This window comes from Cryptomeria japonica, chromosome 5 (assembly GCF_030272615.1).
Source record: "Cryptomeria japonica chromosome 5, Sugi_1.0, whole genome shotgun sequence".
Taxonomy (NCBI): Eukaryota; Viridiplantae; Streptophyta; class Pinopsida; order Cupressales; family Cupressaceae; genus Cryptomeria; species Cryptomeria japonica.
Genome location: NC_081409.1, coordinates 162458200 through 162483040, shown reverse-complemented (window position 1 = coordinate 162483040; position 24841 = coordinate 162458200). Strand labels below are relative to the sequence as shown.

Sequence of the window (24841 nt, the reverse complement as noted above, 5' to 3'; positions counted from 1 at the left end):
GTGACGAATCCCATCCTTTACAGAGGTCATTATGAATACCTACCATTATATTAGTAAATAAATGATTGTACATGGGTACTTAACAAGGCTTTAGGAAGAGTCCCATCTTTTATAAATTATGGGTGGATATTGAAAGTAATTGGTATAAGACGGGGTGTTGGAAGAGGTAAATTAAATATTTACCAACCTAATTGTTGGCATACACTAGGAGGACCCCAAGTGTCGTCTTTAGTTGACCAAGTGTAGACTTTAGATGCCCATGCCATCTCACATTGCTTGTCTCTCTACATTAGTTTCTTCATAATTTATTGTGGATTTAACTATAATTGTAATGCACAAGGTTATAATCTTAGAACTCAGGTTTAATAGAGTTTTTTTTATTTCTTGTCTTCTTATATCTCCCCTACTGTGTGTTTTATCTTGAAGGGGCCATTTAGAAAGCAATATTTTTTTTAAGTAAATTACATATGAGCTAAAGTTGAAACAAAAATCTAGTTAATTAATAAAGAGGGAAAAAGTAGGTATTGATATTTTTCTAATATATATTAGAAATTATAGTTGATTATGATTAATTGAGAGAATTAATAAATATGAACTTAATAAAAAATACTAGAAATTGTTTGGTTACATTATGAAAAGTTTATTAATTCATTTTCTTATCTAAGATAATAATCAACTATTAATCATATGGCACATAGAAATCAATATTAATTTGATAGATTTATAAATAGAATATTATGACTTATAGAAATACTAAAGAATAATTATTTTGTGCACTTGGATATAATGGTTAAGTCATCTTCAAGGCATTACATCCTACAAAATTAAGGTCATGATAAAAATGTAGATTCATGGAGCTAGCATGTTGATAGAAAAGTATGAATTAATAAATTATTGGAACATGACACATTTAAGAAAGATGTATATAATATTTATTCATATTTATAAATAAATTTTTTAAAATTTGATATTTGTTTGAGATACCTTATATATTTTTAAATATAGATATACTAGTTTGTTCAACCTCGACTACCCATAACGAAAACTAAGGTGTACAAAGAGAGATTTATAATGGAATTAAAGCATTGCCTATGCCAATAAGAATATTTGTAAAGTATTCACAAAGCCTAGTGCCTGAATGGAAAACCCAAACATCAAATAACAATGATAACAGTGCAAATATCGAAGGAAACAAAATTAAAGAAATATTCTTGTGAACCACCAGTACACCCAAAATTCCAGCACAAATATTCATCAAACTCAAAAATCAGAATATTCAATAAGCTTATAAACAATGCAATATTTTGGGTTTCTTTAAGCTATAGTTGTACAAAAACTACGATAATGGAGGTGATACTCAACAGATTAGTGGAACTAGAGTAGAGATAACATGTTTATTTAATACAAAGAAAACCTATATTATTTATCCAGCTAACTTCATATTAAGATGGAGAGTGCAGACTGATCGCCACTATTCATCTATTTCCTGTTCTCGTCGATAATCAAGTCCACATTCATAGACAAGTCGATAAAAATTTAACGGTCACCCCTTCCTGTCATATGAAAAATTTATGATGATCTTTTCAATGTCTTTTATTTGATATTTAAAAAAAAAATATAAATCGTCAAAAAATATTTAGTTGATGAATTATTAGAACCCTTCTTCCTAGCCCATCTATGCATTTGTGCTATAGAATTTTAAAATGGTAAATTATTTTTGTTTCTTTAAAGAAATATTATTGAAATACTTAAACAAAATTAAATATATTATTAATATAGAAAACATTATTTTATAAAATAATTTATTAAATAAATAAAGTTTAATTGTATAATTAAATTTTATTGATAAATTAAAATATTGGTGTTTATTTGTGAGTATTTATGGTGTTTCTATTCAATATTTCATAATGTGCTTGTCTGGAATAAAGTTGTTAGATTGAGGTTCAGAATTTATTTTATGTTGATTCAAACGTCCTCTTCTTATCATCCAGTGTGTGTCCAACAAAAGCCAGAGGAGTTGATCAATGCAAACAAAAAGAGTTCAAAAAGGGAATCTTGGAAGAATGAAGGTGCATGAAGTTGTTGAACAAAGGTAAATCATTGTAGCATAAACACAATCAAGTGTTTAGTCATGGTAGGCTTGAAATATTTGTTTTAATTCAAAAAATTGGTAAAGAATACAAAAGGAAAAAGATAATTTCGAGGAAGAAGTGAAAAGTTTTAAAGAATGCAAATCAATATTGATAACAAATGTAAAAGAGCTTTAAAAGAAAACTTATGAATATTTATGCAAAATTTATAATCTTGGAAAAGAAATAGAGAGAGTTAAAAAGAGAAATGAAGACTTAGTAGAAAAATTGCAAAAAGGTGATGATGAGGTAACTGATGATGAATGAGCTTAAAGAAGAAACGGTACTTGAGATGATCAAGAAGCCTAGTAGTGTTTGTTTTGTTTGTAATTCGTAGCATAATCATGTTTGTTGTGAGAAAGATGTCATTAAGAATGAATTTGTGAAATACTAGTTCAGAATAATTTGGTTGCTACTGATCTTGTTGATCATCTTTTGACGGAGCTTGTTGATATAATTTAGGGAGAATGGATGAAGGAGAAGGTAGTGGTACTAAGGAAGATTTCACATAAACAAAATTGTAAGAAAATATGTTAGAGAAATGCAAAAGAGCACATCAAGTGTTGATTCTTAATTTAATAAATTTTAGGAAGTCTATAGAAGTAGTTGAAATTTTATACAAATTCTATTTGAGGTGGCCTACTGCCACACAAAAGTTCAAAGATGAAATTGATGGAATTGAGTCTCAATTAGTAGAAATGGAAAAGAATTACAAAATCTATGAAGATGTTTATAGCAAGGAAATAGATAAGGCTTGAGAATTACATGCTTGGGTACCATTGTGAATATGTGAAAAAGAGGAGTACATAAGGATGTTTGGAGAACTGAGAGCTGACATAGAATTAATGTTTCCCTCCTAATCAAGGATGTTGGTTGATACAAAGAGTTTTGAGAAGGATGTTAAAAAATAAACTCTTTTGATGATGCGGTAAACAAATATATTTATTGTGAATACTAGAGCGAGATTCTAGCTACTCCTACTTGTACTTGGAATGCTTCGATAATTGATTTAAAGAAATAGTTCTAAGATAATTGGCTAGGTAGTTTTGAATGATTTCGTTGTTTATAATGTTTTATGTTTTGGCCTTTGCCTTTGATTGCAAAGGGGAATAAAGATACTGAAAAAAGTTTTTTAACCTATTTTCAAGATGTTGTCGTTAGGGCAAGTTGATATTGGTTGTTATTCAAAGGTTTATTGAGAGTGAAATTTTTTGTTGTTGTATGCCATCAATGAAAAAGAGTGAGATTGTTATGATGCATTCTTTGTTGTCATTGATGTCGAATAATGTGGTCCAGAAAGGTTCTAGTCAAGATAGCTACTGAGTTGGATGAAGTGTTGAAGTATTTGCAGTTATATTATTCGACCAGAAGTTGATATAATTGGTTCTATGGTTCGGATGTAGATAGGTTGCATAGGTAGTTGAACCAATTGATATCATTTTTCTTTTATGGTGAAGACAATTGGAAGCTTTGTCTTTGTGGTCCACATGTTGCTTGTTTTGGTTCAAACTTTTTCATCTATGAAATAACATGATCAATATGTTTGTTAGGTTGTGATATTGGAGTTGGATGTAACATATATTTTTGGTCCAGTGATTGCATGTGAAGTATTATTTTGTTCTAGTGTTGCACGTTGGATGTTAGTTTAGGTCCAAACTATGTTCTATGCATTTCATATTTTCATTTGATTGTATATCGTTGGTTGAAAATGTGTATATACCTTACAATATTTATTTTGGACAACTTGGTGAGGAAGTTTTACTTTTAGTTTGGTATATGTATATGATGATTTGTTGATAAGAATAAAGTAGTACATTTTGATATTCGATAGTGTAGTATGTGTGCATGAGAAATTTAGTAATGAATGTGTAAGCAACTTGATGTAAGGATGACAATGTGATTTGTGTTACTGTGTCAGATAAATTCGAATGTAGAAGTGACAGTTGATGTAGATGTAGAGATCTAGAAGATTCGGTGGTCCAAATATCTCAGTAAGATCAAATATTGTGCTATAATAGTGATTGTAATCAACATATTGAGATGCTTCTATTCATATAGTTTCTTTTCTAAAATTTGTAAATCTATATCTTGCCCTATTGTAGTTAGCTTCAAGTTTCCAATTCCCCTTTTGTATTTTACCGCAAGAGCAGTTAGCCTTGGTTTGCAAGTCCGAAGTAGTGAGCTCTATATTTTGTAAATCATTTTAATATAGTGGATCATTTTTGTGAGCTATCACTCAATGTGACTGTTCCTAGTTTAGGTTTTCCATGTATAAAAGTATTGGTGTTCTTGTGTGAGTATTTATGATGTTTTTGTTCAGTACTTCATAATGTGCTTGTCTAGAATAAAGTTGTCAAATTGAGGTTTGGAATTTAGCTTATTCTAATTCAATCCCTCTCCTCTCAACATCTGGTATATGTGCAACAAAAGTCGGACGAGATAACCAATGCAAATAGAAAGAGTTAATAAAGGAAATCTTGGAAGAGTGAAGACTGAATCAAGTTTCTAATCATGGTAGGTTTAAGATATTTGTTTCAATTGGAAAATTTGATAAAGAATAAAAAAGGAAAAAGATAATTTCAAGGAAGAAGTGATAAATGCTAAAGAATACAACTCAAAATTGATAATGAATATAAAAGAGATTTAAAAGAAAAGGTATGAATATTTATGCAAAATTGTTAATTTTGGAAAATAAATAGAGAAAGATAAAAATAGAAATGAAGAGTTAGAAGAAAAAGTGATGTTAGTTGATGAAAGGTAGACGAGAAATTAAAATTTGGAAGAATAGGTAAAACGTTTGAAAGAAAAAAATGAATGCTTAAAATTGAAGCCATCAATTTGTGATGCTTCATACAGCACTAAAGATTTGTGTTGTTTCTTTGATCAATCAATTGGTAAATATGATTTAATAGAAGTTGTTTGTGATAAATAATGTAAGGTTGAAGATAATAATAATTTTTTATTTACAAATCTTGTTAGATGTCATGAGATTTAAAATGGTTGTTTTAATAATGTTGGTTTCAATATCTTCAAGAAAATGAGTTATGGCATTAAAGGATTGTGAAATTATGGGCAAGGAATCGAACAACTTACTAAATCAATAATGAGGACAAAGTATAAGGGCCTTGAATATGTCACAAATAAAGAAAATATTACTATGAATTCAATAAAATCAAGTCAATGAAGGCATTGTGTTGTATGTTCTCATTGTAATAGAGAAGGACACGTAAAATACATGTATTGGAATTCACATCCTTGTAATATATCTAGAATGAGTAACCATTCTAAAACTATTTTTAGAACAGACCATGGAAGAATTACTCAATGAGATGATGTATGGAAATAGATTGTGGATGGAGCTATAGATTGAGTTGGCAAAATATTATAGTTATGTTCAAAGATTTGTACAAAAATAAGAATTCATGTGTTGGAAAAGAATCAGGAAATGTTTGAGTGTTTGAGAAAGATGAGAGATATCATTGTCATGTAATCTACATCACGTGGAATGGAAAACTATGGATAGTGTGTTTATTGGAAGACTACTTCCATATTCGAGTTCTACATATCAAAAGATCAGGTGACTAGCAAGTTGAGAAAGGCATTCACAAGGAGAGTGTTTTCAAAGATAGAATTTGCATATTGTGATTGAAATTGTGATGAGATCATTATGAATCCCAACCATTATATTAATAAATAAATAATTGCACATGGCTACCTAACAAGGCTTTAGGCTAGGACACATGTTTTATATGTTATGGGGGTACATTTAGACTAATTGGTATAATTAGTTTGTGGGGGTGTGTTGGAAGAATAAATTATTTTTTTACCAGCCTAACTATTGGCATAAACCAAGAGGACCCCAATCACCATCTTTAGCGACCAAGTGTAGACTTTAGTTGCACATGCCATCTCATGTTGCTTGACTCACCTACTCATTATAAATTCCCAAGCTAACTCTCTACTACATTTTGTTCATAATCTATTTTGGATTTATCTATAAATGTAATGCACAAGGTTGTAATCTCAACACTCAAGTTGAATATAGTTACTATGTACTTGTCTTCTCCTCTCTCCCATATTGTGTGTTTTGTGTTAAAGGGCTTATTTGGAAATAATTTTTTTTTAGCTAAAGTACATATCAATTAAAGGTAAAATAGAAAACTAGGTGATTAATAAAGAAGAACCAAAGTTAAGTATTGGTACTTTTTTAAATATATTAGAAATTATAGTTGATTTTGATTAATTAAGAATTTTAGTAAATTTAAATTAATATAAAAATTAGGAATTGTTCTTTTACATTATGAAAAGCTATTTAGTTTATTCACTTATCTTTAATAATCCTCAACTATTTATCATATGAAATATAAATCTATATGAATTTGACAGATGTATAAATAAAATACTATCGATACACCGAAAATATTATGACATATATAAATATTAAATAATAGCTATTTTGTGCAATTGATATGCTCATTAAGTCATCTTCAAAGCATTACATCATGCAAAATTAAGGTCATGGCAAAAATGCAAATGCGTGGAGCTAGCATTTTGATGGGCAAGTATAATTAAGTCGAATTATTAGGACACAACATGTTTACAAAGGTCTATTATACAAAAAGTGGGAAGACAACTAAAGTTGTGGAAATCAAGACCATTGACAAAGAGATATTAATGAAGGATCTATATACATTTAATTTTCCATTTATAAAAGATATATATGATATTTATTCATACTTATAAATGTTAAATATATTAAAATTTAATATTTATTTGAGATATCTTATATATATAAGCTAGTCTATATGTACCATTCAACTTCAACGACCTAGGATGTACAAAGAGAGGTTTGTAATGGAATTAAAACTTGGACTATGCCAATAAGAAAATTTGTAATGTATTCACCAAGCCTAGTACCTGAATCCAAAACCAACCATGATAAGGCAGTATTTTCAATATCAGTGCAAATTTAAGGAAACAAAATTAAATAAATACTCAACATATTAGTGAAACTAGAAAAAAAATAATATGTTTATTTAATTGTAAGAAAACATATATATATTTATCCAGCTAACTTCATATTAGATGGAAAGCAGGGACTGATCTCCGCTTTATGAAGTCAACATTCTGTGGCAGATGTAGGCAACAGCCATTAACTTCTGCTTATTTACTCAAACATAGTTATAATAAGTAGCACTTATAGAGGAAATCATTGAATAGTTCAGGGACTAAGAAGCAGGGCATGTGAAGCCCGGAGGAGGAGTCATTCCACAAGAAGCAATAAGCTGCAGTGCTAGTGGAACAAGTATATTGAGGTTGAGAAGCCTAGCCCTGATTGCTGTACACAAACACAGCGCTGCCTCCAATGCCAAAACTCCTTCAATCACTGGGCAGCACTGGTTTACAATTGGGTCTCCAATGCCTATGTGCACAACGCCACTAAGCACTTCAACACAGGCCCCCACCTTCAGAGCATCAAGTGGGCATTTTGCTGGAACTGGAGCTGGAGGAGGTTGAGGAATCGGATTCCATGCCATTGACACTGGCATGCTGGTTGCCACCTCAATCATAACAATAAGTACCACTGCTACAGCTTTCTTCATTGTGCTTCCCTAAGCAGACTCTCTGAAACAAATGCTATATAGTAAAAATGTACTCTACACTTTCTGGGTTGCAGAACAATGGATGATTTAGTGAGTACTTATAGCCATGACAGACCACTGACGTGTAGAAGTGGCATAGTTAGAGATTAATGTGACCATTACAAAGTACCTATTAAAATATATGAATTCCACATTGACAAACAAGTTGATAAAAAATAAAATTTGATCTGTTTCAATTATTTGCAACTGATTCAAAATACTGCGTTCAAAGCTTAGAATTATTGAAAATTTATGTCGTTATTATGACAAGAATTGAATTTGAGATATTAAAAATTCCTATCAGTAATGAAGCTCATCATTATAGGATAGAGAAGGCTGATTTCTTAAGTTATAAAATAATTTTTCGTATCGGATTTTGTGGGGAATAAAATGTCATTGTCAACTGGTTCAATCGAAAATGAGATATCGTTAACTAATAAGACATAGAATAATATTTTTTTATCAGATTCTTTAGGGAAGAAATCTCCATTGTCAATATTCTTGAATTGAAAATTAGTTTTCATTTACTAGAAAAAACAAGGCTTGCAATGAAATAAAGCCGGATTGTGAGGATATGGATAACAGACAATGAATAACGTGTTATTGACAGTTTCAGTGTAATGAATACAAATTGCCTTTACAACTGCTCAAATTCCAAAATTATTTCAAAACTGTGTAGGCCAAGCTTAGCCTCTCTGTGCGTTTTGTTTCTAGAAGTATAAAATATTTATCTTGTAGATAGTACCGAGCTATTAGTACCGAAAATCCCAATAATGGAAATGCAGTTCACCCCTGCCTGTCATATGAAGCTTTTATGACGGTTTGGTCATTGGAAACCGTCAAAATATTAATTTTCAAAAAATATTTAATTTATAAATAATTTTATTAAAAAAATTTATATTTAAATATTTTTATCATTTTAATGAGTAATACATATTAAATATATCAAGTATTTTTTTTTTAAATAAAGTAATATGCAAACAATTTAATTATTATTTTAAAATATGTTAGTATATATTATTAAAATTAACTAATTATTTTTAATAGAGATAATAATTTTTAAAAATACCACTAAAAATTAGAACATATAATAATCTAAAATGAAATAAAGGAATTAGAACATATAATAATCTAAAATGAAATAAAGGAATGAGAGAGGAGAGTCTAATACTCTAATAGAGTAATTCAAGGAAATATAGATTAGAAAAGTATATGTTGTGTAAAAAATGAAAGTACAATTATTCGCATATGAAAGGAATTAAATTCAATGTTTTAGACAAAGTATTGAATATATTATTGTCTCTCACAAACAACTTTACAAACAATGGTAATTTTAAAGTTAGTTTCTAACTTGTATCAACAAAGTACAATTGATAAATACAAAAAAGAACATAATTGTATGAACAACAAATTATATACCTTACACTTTACCTATGCCTAAATAATGATAAATGGTAATATATGCAAATATCTTTAGGTAAGATTTTAAATTTCTACCAAAAAAATATTCTTTACAATTTAAAACAAAAATTAATCTTAAATGCATATAAAATTAGAAACAATTATATCTTACTATTTCAAAATTCAAAATAAATTTGTATTTTAATAATAAACATTCTAAAACAATATTTGTAACTATTATATAATAATATATAATGTACATTACCTACTAAATATTTTTTTAATGGTTTATTATTAATTTGAAATTATTCCAAATAAATTTGTATTTTAATAATAAACATTCTAAAATAATATTTATCATTTATAATATTTAAAAAAATAACATGCCAATGAATACAGTCCAATAATTTTTAAGCTATCATATACTATCTAAAAGTGAGAAAAAAACCTTAGAGATCCACCATGTTATTTCTATCATGCACTCCATCGCACTTCTTCTTTCGTCAGCCAATTTTTTTGTAATCTACTTTAGTTAGCTTTGGTTATATGCATTAAAATAGTGCATGTCTTTTCACATACGTAGGATTTTTTGTTGGCCATTTTTAGTATGCAAGTTTAGTTTGGTTCTAATTTGAGTTCATTTAGAGGCTCCTTTATTCTATTAGCGAATAATGTAAAAGACTTCAATATGGATTAGCTATTATTAGTGAGGTAAACTTCTATTATTCCTTCGTAGCAATCTACTTCTTGTTTAGCGTTTACACATTCTATAAAAATCAAACCTTTGTGCTGTTATATGTAAGTCGCAACTAAAAAATAGGGTCTGCAATAAAAATAGAGCATTCAACCATAAAAAATAGAGTACTCTATCTTTTGTCAATTTCAATGTGTGTTTTGTTTATTTTTTATCTATTCATATTGGTTTAAATTTTTAAGTCCGAACTTCCATTTAATTTTTCACTCTATTGTTGTCAGTTTTATCAATTGGTTCAGAGGTAAGTGTTGATTTTCAAAAACTACATTTCATATTAGACTAGGTTATTTTTGGGTGTTAAAGTTTGAGTGGTTGGTGTTTTGCCAAAGTTTATCATGTCAAATTTTCACAACTTGCCCATTCTAGAATTTGATGAAAATGAGTATGATTATTGGTGTCTGTAATGATTACTTTTCTTATAGGAAAATATATGTTAGAAATTGTTGAATCAGGTTACCAAGAGCCAGTTGATTAGAATGCCCTCTTTGCTAATGATAAAATAGCAAATAAGGATGCCAAGAAGAAGAACATTCAACCCTTGTTTTACATTCAAATAGCTCTTGATAAAAGATTATTTCCAAGAAGTTTAGATGCAAAGACAACTAAAGATACTTGGAAGACTCTAAAAGAAGCTTACCAGTGAAGTGACCATGCCAAAGTTTTCAAGTTATAGTCATTGAAATGAGAATTCAACATTTTGATGATGCGAGAAACTAAGAATGTGACTGACTATTGTGTCAGAGTTAAAGATGTGGTCTTGCACTTGGGAAAACTATGATCAATGAGATTTTGATGAAAAAAGGTGTTGAGGACTTTAACACCAAAATAGAATGATGTTGTCATAATAATAGAAGAAATCAAAGATTTGGTAGCCCTTTAGTTTGATCACCTAGCTCGATCTTTGATGTCTCATAAAGAGAGATTGAGATATTCATTTGGAGAAAGTGATGTGAAAGCCTTTTTCCCTCAAATTATAAATCACAAAGAACAAGATGTGTACAACAATTAAAAAAACAATCAAGACCAAGGTAAAGGTCAAAATCATAATAATTCAAGTGGAAATAGAAGTTGAGGAACTCAAGAGGAAGAGGTGATTCCAGAGAAATAGAGGCAAATTTGATAAGAGAAATGTTCAATGTCACCATGGTAATAGGTATGGGTACATTGAAATAGATTGTACATTAAAAGAATGTAAAAGTGCTAATTATGCTCAACAAGGTGATGAGAATCCTCTAGATGATTTATTTTATTTTATACAAAATGTGAAAACAATAGTAAATATGTTTAGTATTTAGCTTATAGATGCTCTAACCATGGGATAGGAAATAAGAAGCTTCTTTCAACAAAGGATTAAAGTTTTGAATCTATGATCTAGCTTGGTGATGACAAATCATTGGAGGTTGTTGTAAAAGGAGCTATGGAGCTCCACACAAAAAAAAGTATGAAGAGTGTCCAAGACTTTTATTACACTCCATGGTTAAAACATGATTTGTTAAGTGTTAGGCAATTATGATAGAAGAATTATAAAGTTATCTTTGAAAATAAGAAATGTACAATTTATGATAAGAATCAAGGAAATAAAGTGGTTACAATTGTGCATATGACAAATAAAATAATGTTCTCATTGGATTTTGGCAAACAGATTGATAGCCTTTCCAATCAGGAATATGAGGATACAAGTTGGTTGTGGCATCTTAGGTATGGATATTTAGTTTTTTAGAGTTTGATGTTTTTGAACTCACAAGCATTAGTTTTTGGTTTTTCCAAGGTTGAGGAGCACAAGAAAGTTTGTGAAGGATGTGCTAAAGGCAAGAATGTAAGGAAAAAAATTAGAAGGGCAATGCATGGAAGGTTCATCACCCACTTCAGCTTGTTCATTCCGATATTTGTGGTCCTATGCAAACAAAGAGTTTAACTAATTCTTCATATACTTTATCAATTTTATTGACTATTATTCATGAAAATGTTGGGTGTGTTTTTTGAAGGCCCTAGATGAAGACCTTGATATATTCCAATGGTTTTAATCCTATGTATAAAATTAGAAAGGGTGCAAAATCAAATGTTTGAGGACTAATCATGGAGTAGAATTTTGTTCAAGGGCTTTTAAAATATATTGTGGTATGAATTACATCAAGAGGCAACTCACCATCACTTACGCCTCTCAATAAAATAGAGTAGTTGAAAGGAAAAACCATACAATGCTTGAAATGGAAAGGAGCATGTTAGAAACCAAGGGATTAAGTAATTTTTTTGGAGAGATGTAGTTTCTACAAAAGTTTACATCCTCAATCAAAGAACCACTAGTGCACTCAACAAGATGACTCCTTACGAAGCCTAGTATGAGAAAATGTTTAATGTTAATCACCTCAAAGTTTTCCGTTGTGTGGTCTATGTTCATGTACCTAATCAAATAAGAAAAAAAATAGATCCAAAAAGTGAGTCATGCATTTTTGTTGCATATAGTGAGAAAAGTAGGGCTTATAGATTGTAAAATCCTCTCCATAATAGGCTTATTATGTCACGAGATGTCATTTTTTATGAAGGGGGGTCTATGGTTATCAAAAAGGATATATTGAGAAGCCAAAATCTATTTTGAATGAAGTTATTATTGATGATCTTGCTCATGATAAACCCACTAGTATTTCTATTTCAAGTGCTACAAATACACCAAGCAAACCATCATCTAGTTCTTTAATTCCAAGTGAAAGTTGAGATTCAAATCTAAGTTCCATAAGGAGAGTAACAAATTGTGTGATATTTATCAAAGGGGTGAAAACCAAGAACATGAAGAAATCAAATAGGTAAGAAAATTAATTTTACTTTATTTACTAAGCTTGATTTTGAACCATCATGTTTTGGAGAAGCATTAACTAATGAGGTTTAGATGCAGGTAATGGAATAAGAGATGTGCATTCACAAGAACAACACTTGGGGTCTTATAGAGCTTCCACATAACAAAAATAAGATTGGCAACAAAAGGTCTACAAGACTAAGTATAATAGTGAGGGCACTGTTGAAAGGCATAAGGAAAGGTTAGTTCTAAGGGATTCACATGAAAATGTGGAATTTATTATGAAGAGAAATTGGCAAGAAAAGAGACCATTAGGATTTTTGTTTCATTAGTAACTCAAAATAATTGGAGCATATGTCATATAAACATGAAATGTGCCTTCTTGAATGGGTACTTAGAAGAGGAAGTATATGTGGAACAACCCCAAAGTTTTGAAGTGGACAGAAAAGAGCATCATGTATACAAGTTGAATAAGGCTCTATATGGCCTCAAGCAAGAACCAAAGTGTGGTATGTTAGGATTGATAGGTATTTTCAAGAGAATGGCTTCAAGAGAAGTAAGAGTGAACCTACCCTTTACTGCAAATAATAACTTAGCCATATTCTTATCATAAGTTTGTATGTTGATGATCTGTTGTATATGGGTATTAGTTATAAGATAAAATATGAGTTTAGTTAGGTGTTAACAAATTAGAGCTTCAACACATTAATTAGTAGTTAGCTCACTAATTTCCATGAGATCACCTAACATTAAGGGAAGGAGAATAAAATTGATTGATCCAATCATAAAAGGATTGAATTTAGACCAGGTTAAGTCTTGCCATGTTAGAGTTGAAATTGAATTGTAATAGATAACATGTAGATCTATAAACCTCAATTTGAGAAGATAGTAAGTGAGTTCTCTAGATACCATGTAGATCTATAAACCTTGATTTGAGAAGACAAAATAGATCAAAACCTATGATGGAAGATTTAGGCAAAATTGTTTGGACCAAGGGGAGAAGATTACCCTAGGCCTATGAATGTTAGGGGTAGATAGACTAGATCTTTTTTGAATTAGATGACTCATACAATCTGTTGTTAGAACATCGTAAAAAAATATTGGGATTGAGGGGATCCAATCTTCTTGGTCCTCCACTTTTTGTGCCTTCAAAATATGAGCCTAATTATCATCATCTACATTTCTAGATTCATCGCTCATATATCTTGGGACAATTCCCTGCACATAGAAAAAAGGAAATAAATTTGGTTCATGGGGATTTTCCTTAGGTCAAACCTTGGTTTAGGAATTGACCTTGAATTGAATTTATAATTAAAATTGAATTAAACTAAAATAGAATGCTTTCCTATTGAGGGAAAGGCTTAGATCTAATCTGAAAAACACTTGAACTTGATAACTTGATAAGGTTTTATTGGATCCTCATGCAAAGGTTTATGATGCAATGTAGAATGTCTTCATACAAGGTTGATCATGGATACTTAAATTTGAATGCTTGATCATGACTTCATCTTCTCCTTCAATGGTTGATGAATGTTTGAATTCATTCTCACATAGACTTGAGTTGATTTTATAATTAAGAGTTCGCTTAGGGTTTCCTAGTTACCAAATTAGGGGGTAGGCTTCCTTTTCTACCTAAACATTCATAAAATATTTGAATTGTTGGAGCAGGCTGACATGGAGCTAAATTTCTCACCCACATTTGTTGAGTTGGTTAAATGGACTGGAATACTAAGAGGGGGGTGAATCGGTATTCCCACATTTCTAAAAAATTTAGTACTATATTAATCTCAGCAATTAATCTCATCAACATGAAACAACAATTATTAAATAAACAAGTAACACAACCACAAATTGAACACTGGATTTTGTACATAGAAAACCCAAAAAGGAAAAACCATGGAGAGGGTTAAGTCTCAAGATAATATAACTATTTATATTATGGTTTTTACAAAATGGGTGGCTCATTGCCGAATGGCTCACTACCAGATTACAAAGAAAGTCACTATTGGAATGCTCACCTCAATAGATATAAATGAACTCAGGAAAGTTGCATCTCCAAATACATAAAGTCGGTTCCAATATAAGCTCAAATATCAACTCACATAAACTTGGAGTAGATCCAGTAAAGGATCTCTCAAACTATCTACACCTACCTACAACAAATCCAGTAAATGATTACTACAACACTATGAATGCACTTTGTTGAACCAACTATTTCACTTCATACTCTACTATCACACACATATATAATCTCTGCTACACATACTGCACTTCTTCATTCAACACAATACTACATACACACATCCTGACATCCTTTATATATACGAATAAGAAAATACACCAAGATACTATGTTGCCCAAGCACAAGTGATTTATACAATAATACATTGCTCAAATCAACATGTTATCCAAAACATGCCTTGACCAGAAATAGGATAATCAAGCCAGCCTTCACCAATCTTCTACACACTTCCTTCAAACACTTAATTTTTTGAAACATGTACCCCAATTATCGGAACAAAACAAGGATCTATCAGACCAAAGGATACATACCCATAAGTACAAACTCCACGCACAACTCCTAACTTCAAGATACAGATGCCACAAATTCTGAAACATAACATGATGTAATATAATACATATGTATGGATACAAATGATACCACTGATATGACTGATATAACTCATATTGAAATTTACATAGCTAATACCGAAAGTGGATACAAACCATAAGAAGAAAAATACAAGATTTCGGGGAGGAGGATCTTCCAAAAATGACTCCAGTAGATCATATATACCTTACTGCTTTATATCACATTTACCTATCTTCTACTATTTCTCAAACTACCATATTCCACATTTGGTCCTAACTAGATTACTAGGTTTAACATCAATGACAACATTAACACAAATCTAACAATCTCCTCCATTGTCATTGATGGCAAAACATCTCAAAAAGAATAAACTCCAAATCAGATCTGCATATAACTCCCCCCTTACTCATATATCTCAATTACTCTACCTTTCTCCTTATTTCTGCATTCACATTTCTTCATTTACCTCTCTCCCCCTTTGACATCATGGAGAAAGGGTCCCTTTGATGAAAAAGAAAGAAAAAAAAATAATGTATTCAATAACAAAAAGAATGTCAAAATTGTGTGTCAACCAAAAAGGATTCTCAATTGCTTTTCTTCTGAATATCCACTTGTATTTATCCTTAAGCTCGAAAAGGAGAACCTTCCATGAATGAACAACTAAATTAATACTAAGAGATAAAATTCTACACTCCACCAACCCATCAACAACATGAGAGAAAATTTCTAGAACTATGGGATTCTTCTCATTCTCAACTGCATCACCAAGCAATACTCAAAACTGTTCTAATTTCACTTCATCAATCTCCTTAACTTTCCAAAAAAAACTCACATAATCTTCCCTTTTCCTTTATAAGAATAATAATGCAACCTACAGGGATTTTACCTTTTTCATTTTATCTCTGTCTTTGTTGCTTAGAAAATCAATTGACTTACCCATAGAACTCAATTCTTCTTCAACAGTTTCAATTTTTTCTTTATGCTTCACCATAGAAGCCGATTATGAAATACAATACTTATAAAATTTTATAGCACTATCGATACAATATCTCATCTCATTTATACACTCTGATAAATTTCTTTTGGCGTCATCACATTTCTCTAGCATATTCTACATATTATCTTCATCTTTTGATTCATCTTTCTATTGCTCTGCAATTTCCAATTTTTCTCTAACCATAGGGGACTCTGGATCATCCAGCTCAATTACTTGTTGTTTTTTCTCTTTCTACTTCTTCTTAGGTTTTGAAGAATCACAAGACTCAATCTCTTTCATCTTTCTCTTTCTAGAGGCCAAACCATCCTTAATCAAACCCATAGCAAGGGATACTGGACCAATACACCACATATCCTGTAATGATTTGAAATAAGAATCACATGCATCTTCTCCCTTATCCAATCCATTAATATATTGAAAGATTTATCTAGCAACCAGGACATGAGATTCCAACAACACATTCTCCTTCACCAATAAAGATCTCAAACAATACATAGCCAAACATATAAGTAATGATCCAAACCGAACTTAGGGATAACCTTGATCTTTCATAGCAATCATGTATTCAACACAAAATCTTTCATAGAAATCATGTGTTCAACATACACAAGAATAGTCGAGGTGGAACCTTCCCTTTTTTTGAAATAAATCTTATAGGATATACAATATGCAACATACCTCACAAAGGGATTAATGAGTTTATCGATCAACAATGCTCTCTGATCTTCCATCACACTGGTTAGGGTTTCACCCTCCTTTTTCTTTACCATCTTTTTAACCAGTCACTCTCACTGTTACATAGTGAAAATAATGTCCTTCATGATCAAATAGGGTTTATCCAACATCATAGAGTCATTCTGTACACGACTCAAGATTAACCTGATCACATTCTTATTGTCAAACAAAGGTAACTCACTCAAGAAATCCATTTATTTATGACTTAACTCTTTGACCTTTTTCAAATCTACTTCACTTAGACTCATTTCCATTTTTTTGATCTTCTTTGTGACAAACTCATCTAACCTTACCTTTCCCAAATTATAAAAACTTCTATTGCTTGATTCTCCAACAATCATTTTTTATTTCATGCTTTCTCTGCTTCTTTTCTCTTCGCTCTGTAATTGTTGCTCTACTCTTCAAACCATTCTTTTACATAATGATGAAAATAGTCTCAAATTCCCAAATTTATCTTACCAATTTCTCTTAGTGTTTTGCTGCCAAAAAGTGTCTTGTCAATGATGTCAGCACAAATATTGAGTTACTAGATTACATCTCAAACATAGTCATGGTAGATTGATAACATCAACTAACTCAGAAGAGGGGACCAAAATATTTTCCCTAATAAACTCCCCCTTAGACAAAGCAATAAGCTTAGTTACCGAAGGAAGAAGTGCCTACACCATAGTCTAGTACATTAGGCTTGCTCTCATTATTCACCTCCTTCTTTCTTCAAATAATGACTTCCTTTTTCTTTGATTCATTAGACTTCACCGCATTCTTCTTTGTAGACTTCTCCATACCAATTTCATTTCTGCACTTATTAGCACAATGTTTGAATTTCTTGCACTTGTAATAATTGATGTTCCTTTGAAGTGAATTTGATGAATGTGTTCTAGATCTGCACTAATTATCTTTGTGACCATAACCACTGCATATATGACAATATCCATGAAAGTTACTATCTATCTTATTCATTCCAACTGGATTATGATTCTCACTCATAGCATGATTTCTACAATGATTTTCTTTGTGATCAAACTTCTTGCAATTGTAACATTGAATGCTTCTACAATTTGTAGCCTTATGACCTTTTGGTGACTCTATTGGGGAAATTTTTAGTGTGTCTTGGAAAATATTTTATATATCTAAATTGATAAGAAGGTTGATGACTCTATTGGTCCCCCACCCAGAGAAAGGTTTTCAATTCAACACATGGTCAATCTTTGAAAAGAAGGAAGAGTTGCTGAAATGTTGTCGCATGAAATGCCCATGTTATGGGACTGGCAAAGGCAAACCCAAAGAAAAGTACATCTGAGGGAAAGTGTAAAGTAAAACTTAAAGAACTATTATCAGATTCCTATGAAAAAGAAGTGGTGTTATGAGAATTTAAAAGGGCTTATGTTTCAAGTTGGTTTTGTCAAAGTTTTGAGAATGATTTCCAATGTGGTGTAGTTGATGATAAGGGTCACATCACTAAGATTGAAGTGGAAAGGTTCATAAGTATTTTTGGTAGGACTAGAAAGAAGGAAGAATTGCCTCAAGTTACTCTCCCAGATGGGCTCCTATATGCATGAGAGGATGAAATCCTTCCCAAGTTTGATGCTATGCTTGTGAAATATGATAATAAGATGTCATCATGTACTGCTCGTATGAGTCATATTATGCTTGTTGATAGGCTAGGAAAGGATCCTCTGTCTAAAACTCCTTCTATCAACCTAATCAGCTCTATATGAAATGAAGCATTCAAATAAAATGCCCTTTCTCTTTCAAGAAAGCAGTCCCTTACAGAAGGGATGGAGATTAAATGGAACCCTTTGAATCACCTATATTACCCCATAGAATCCTTTAAGGGTTCCAAGACAAGAGATAATCCCTTTTTTGAAGTGTTGAACCCTCAGTCGACAGAACAGTTGCCTTTCTTCTGTATCCCCGATGAGCCTGAGAAAATTGTCCTTGAATATTTTTTTTATGATGGAATGGATAAATCCTCAACTATTGAAGGCTTTTAATTATCATCATGTTAAGTCCAAATATAAATCCATGATGGCTATGCTATTTTACCAAGTTATGAAATCTATGATCAGGGATAGGATGCACTGGTTAGATCTTCTCAAAAGGATTATTATCAGTTATCTTAATAAAGTCATGAGAAGGTGAAACTTCCGGTCCTAGAAGCCTATCATGAAGAATGGATATTTTGGTATGGATACATCTACCAACTTTTGTGTAGCCGTAACTAGAATTCAAGTCTAGAAATCATCATCCAACTTTTTTCGTCTCATGTCATGTCATTCATCTCAAACTCTCTTTTCTGAACAGGTATATATTTCTCCCAACCTATAAATGGTTTCCCTTGACTAATATTATTCCCCTTCATCATAAGGCCCTTATGGTCGTGTACATATCTAGGTTCTTTTTGGTTTGTTGTAGGCGTAGTTTGTCTTGCTCTTGATTTTTGGCTTGTTGGCGTTACGTTTTACCCAGTCATCCCTCCACCCTTCTACTAAGTAGCTCCATTTCTTTCTGTCATGCCTAACTCTATTGCCCATTTTATATGCACCAGTCTGGATTATGGAGTTCTCTATTTCTTGCTAGTCCTTGTCCCCATTCATAACCTATATGTTACCTATAAAAATTTTAAACTTTGAAAAGATGCTCCCCTCCTCTTTTTCTCTCTTTCACTCTTATCGCAGCCTTTTCGAATTTCCTAACTTCTATCGCGAGGTTCTTAGCTTTTAAAACCACTCGATCATTTGACCAACTTAGGAAGATCTGCATAATGTTGGCACCTTCGAAAGTCAGACTCATGCTTTCTTTCAAAAGGAGTTCGATGGTTGTGAAGTTGCCCGACCTTCTGACTTTCCAAAACTATTTGTGTTGTGGTGAATGTCCAACCCTCTAGGAAATTTAAAGGACACTATTGGTTCTAAGTAAGGACATTTGGTGAAATAATTTCAAGTGGTTTGGTACCTTGGGTGGCAGCACAAGTGATGGTACAGATAGGTCTCACTTGAGCACCGACAAAATTAAATGAGACTATCAGATTGTTGAGAATAATGACTTCTTGATATTTCTTCTTCCTCCTCATCGATTGCCATATTATGCATTATATTCAGGGAACAAATCAAGGGAATATTTGTGAAGTACCGTCATTAATGGCCTTTAAGCAATCTGATTACAAAAAAGGGTGGCAGCATGCGTTACTTCATTGGTTGTTGTCATTCTTGTAGAAAACATTTAAGATAGCTAAAGAGGAAAATTGTCATCATTTCTTGCATGTATTAGAATGGTCTTGCCTTATCATGATGAAATGCCTTTTCATAACCCAGATTTAAATTGGCCAAAGAAAGAGCAGGAGGATATAGTCTGGCAGTTACAGTCTTTTGCATGGAAAGCTCTAGCTGACTTTAGTGAATATAGGAGGACCACTACCATACTAGATAAGATTGCAGAACAAGTCAAGAATCATGAACAACATCTGTGAGATGATCTACTGACAGAACAAAATCTAGTTAATTAGCTTTGGTGAAATGGTACTCCTAGTGGAAGACGTCCTATAATGCAGCCCGATGCCAACCCAGTGCAATGGCATATTCTTTTGAGAATGTCTGACTTTTTCCAAGCTACTATTTTTTATTGGGAATATTTTGAGGATATCTTGTTGACGCTGATCGAAGAAGAAGAAAAGGTAGATGAGACCGACAAACAGATCACACAGATGAACCCGGTACCTGAGAATGGAGCCTGAGCCTGGAGATCTTGCGGTCTTATCTAGTGTGAGGTGGTTTATATTTTGATGTTTCTCTATAGAAATGCTCATGTTCAAGACCGTTACCTTAGTAACCATTTCTTGGAAACGAAAAAGATGGGAGGATAGTAGCTATAAATAGGTAGATTAGTTAATTTCAAAGGATCTTTTGGGAAAACTTTGTTTTTCTCATAAGAGAAAACTTGTATGCATGTGGTTATCTTCTATTTTAATAGAGAAGAACTACTGGTGGCTTTCATATATTCATAATCTTTGAATTATGGTGTGTGCATGTTTTTTTGTTCTTTGAAATGGATGTCAGTTGGTTAATTTATATTGAAATGGTGGGTGAATTGAAATTTTAGTTGCTGTTGAATATTATTTGTGAGTGGTGTTTCATAGTAGCTTTATTTTTTTTAATCTAAAAAATCCTAAAAATAGTAGTTAGAATTGTGAATGACTTTACAAATCTTTATGGTTAAAATCTCTTTCTTTATTTGCTTTCTAGTTAAAAGCATATGAGTTGTTTATTCATTCATTCAAAATCATTAGGAGGTATTTGCCACCTTGTAAAATAAGCAGAAAATCAGTCAGTTGATAATTTTTTAGACCGATTCAACTTTGGTTACATTTGTCATCACCATGAGCGTGAGAATATATAGTTAGGTGACAAATCTATCAACCAACATAACCAAATTTATTGCATTGAAAATAATAACCATTAAATGATGGGTACCCTTGTGCATTCAATTGACAAACTGGTAGTTTCCTTGCAGTAGATATTTGATTAAAGGTTTTGCTTACATCTTCAAGTTTCTTGTATGCTTCAACTTTGATTTTCTTTCCTTTTTTATGATTTTGATTTGAACATTTATCAAGCTGAAATCCTAGTTCAGTCTTGTTTGAGTGAGCTTTATGCATGTTAAACAAGTTTTCCAAAAGTTTGCTACTTTCAATAACTTTACTTTTTGCCTTGTCTAGGGAATTCAAATTTTGAACACTAAACCTAGTTGACAACTCCTCCATCATGTACAAGTTGTCTCCATTACATTGTTACTATTTGGATCAAGGTAGATTTAGTTAACACTACAATTGGTTTCATGAGGAGAAATTATAGTTCCAAGAGTTAAAATAAAATACCGCAGAGAATAAAAATAGAGGACATGGAAGAGTTTGATGATATATCTTATTAATCAAGTGATGCTTTTTCAAATATAAGTGAATTCAAACTACTTCCCTACAAATCTATTAAATTGACTTACAACTAACTGCTAAAATTTATTTTTACTTATTCTAACATTCCTCCTTAAGGAATAACTGAATTTTGATGGACTTCTAACATATTTGCATACTATAAACTAGGAATTAAACTAACTAGCAAAACACAAAAAAGTAGTACATTATATAGAAGCTATTCTTTGAAAATAGTTAATAGACCAGTAAGACTTTTTCAATATTTGTCCCAACTATTGGTATAATCATGAAGCTATCATCCATGTTCCCAACATCATTGGACACCATTTGCACATGAAGTTTCTGGTCACCCTCCTAAAGGTATGATTCTAAACCTCCACAACTTTGGATCTCCCCTAAACTATTGGACATCAATCCTCACATGCATGTAGCATAATCCCAATGAGGTATAGTTTCTCTAATGTGTTCACACCTCAAAATATTGAGCATCCATCTAGTCCCTATTACATCTTTTCATATCTTCAAAGAATTGACCTATTCAAAGAAGCACAAGTACTTTATCTTCAATGATGTCATCATCACTAACAACATCTAGTGGTTTCCCAAGACTAGCTATATTTGCAGATTCTTTAACTTTAACTTAAAGTTTTTCATGCACATGAATTTTATAATTAATTGCAATATGACCTAATTTCTTGCAATAGCAGCATTCAATCTCATTTTTACCTAACATTCTCTTTCTCATTCTTTTATTTGAGTATAATGTAGGTTCAAGCTAAGCATATTCTCTTAAATCTTCTTTAACTACACTCTTTTCTTTAGATAAGAGCACCAAATTCACATCTTCTAAATTTTGTGATGAAATCTAACTGAGAGAAAATTTAACAATGTTATATATTGAAGGCAAACTATTCAAAATACAAAAATGGTACCTCCAATGAAGGCTCGAATACCAAATTAAAATAAAATATATTGCAAAGAATAAAAATAGAGGAAATTGAGGAATTTGAAGATACATCTTATTGATCAAAAGATACATGTTTTAATAGTAGTGAATACGAACCACTTCCCTACAAATCCATTAAACAGACTAACAACTAATTATTCAAGATTGAGAACAAACTATATAACTTGAGAATAAACTGGAACTGCTAGACAACACTCCAATTTTTTATTTCTTCCCACTAAAACTCTATTGACACATAAACAATACATGTAAAATTCAATTTTACTTAAATTCTAACAAAAACATGTACAATAGTGTTGATAGTTCCATCATTGGGTAGGTCTACAAATGGAGCAAATAAGTTGTAGGTTATTGGTCATGCCCATGACAGTGTTGGCTACATTATAACTCTTCCCAACTTAAGGCAAAGAAGAAGGTTAAGAGGGTGTGTTAATTTATTTTAAAAATTTATGGGCATGAATTACTAGTTTTAATTGGGTTTTCCAATTGTGAGCCAAGGAATTATTTTATAGGAATACACTATGCAAATAAATCAACCATTTTATTAATGAAATTTCAATTGTTTACATTGCAAAAACATTAAATTAATGTGAAAATGTAGAGGTATTTTAGTTTACTTGCTTTAATAAAATAAGGACTTAGAAAGAAAAAGACAAATTAGCTAAGTACATAAAAATTAAATGTGAAATAAAAAAATAAGTTAAAGAATAAAGATAAAAAATTATAAATTATAAATATGTTATTAATTGTAATTAATAATGATTAATTAAAATTATTACTAAATATTAATTTTATTAAAAAATAAAGAATATTTTTTTACATTATAAAAATTTATAATTAATTTCTTTGTTTATATATAATAATAAAAAATTATTAATCACATGAAACATAGACATCTATATAAATTTGATAGATTTATAAATACAACAATATTGATATATCATTATTATTATGACATATATAAATACTAAGGAATAGTTATTCTGTGCAATTAAATATAATCTCTTAAGTCATCTTTAAGGCCTTTATCCTACAAAATTAAGGTCATGGCAAAAATGTAGATTTGTAAAACTTGCATGATGGGAAAGTATGAATGAGGGAAACTATTGAGACGGGGTACATTTGGGAATGCCTATTATGCAAAAAGTGCAAAGACATATCAAGATAAGACATATCAAGATGTGACAATCAAGGTCATTGACAAAGAGATCGTGAAGGATCAATATACAATTAACATTTCATATGTAAGAGAGATGTGTATATATTTTTTTCTTAGTATTTTAAAATTTGACAAAGAGATGTTAATATTTTAAAATTTGACATTTCTTAGTATCTCTTATATATTTTTTTCGATTAAATATAAATATGCCGATCTGTATACTATAACTCCAACCTCCAAAAATGAGAAGTATAATAGAGTTAAAACATTGACTATGCCAATAGTGGATTCACCAAGCCTAGCACCTTAATCCAGAATCAAATATCAAATAATCATGATAAGAAAGTATTTTCAATATAAGTACAAATGTTGAATGCTTGTGAAACACTACAGCACATAAAATTCTATCACAAAATTTCATCGAACAAAAAAATCAGAATACAATACACTATTTCGGTTTCTTTAGGCTATAGTTGTACAAAACTTCTTTAATGGAGGCTATACCCAACAGATTTAGTAGAACTAGAATAGAGATACCATGTTTATTTAATTCTAAGAAAACATATAATATTTATCCACTCACTTCATATAAGATGGAGAGCAGGGACTGATCTACACTATTTGAACTCGACATTCTGTGGCAGATCTAGGCAACAGCCATTGACTTCTGGTTATTCTAAGTACACTCAATCCTAGCAGCAACTTATAGAGCAAATAATCGAATAGTTCAGACACTAAGAAGCGGC

General features: G+C 31.1%; 1 protein-coding gene across 1 annotated transcript; it reads right to left on the bottom strand.

The window, feature by feature from the left end:
* Window positions 1-7199: 7199 nt before the first annotated feature.
* Window positions 7200-7785, bottom strand: LOC131072676 (36.4 kDa proline-rich protein). The gene has a single exon (XM_058008907.2). The coding sequence runs from the start codon at window positions 7730-7732 to the stop codon at window positions 7358-7360; it is 375 nt and encodes a 124-aa protein (XP_057864890.1). The 5' UTR covers window positions 7733-7785; the 3' UTR covers window positions 7200-7357.
* Window positions 7786-24841: the final 17056 nt, after the last annotated feature.

Coding starts and splice junctions, on each gene's coding strand:
- LOC131072676 (XM_058008907.2), bottom strand. CDS start 7,732: ATGAAGAAAGCTGTAGCAGTGGTACTTATTGTTATGATTGAGGTGGCA.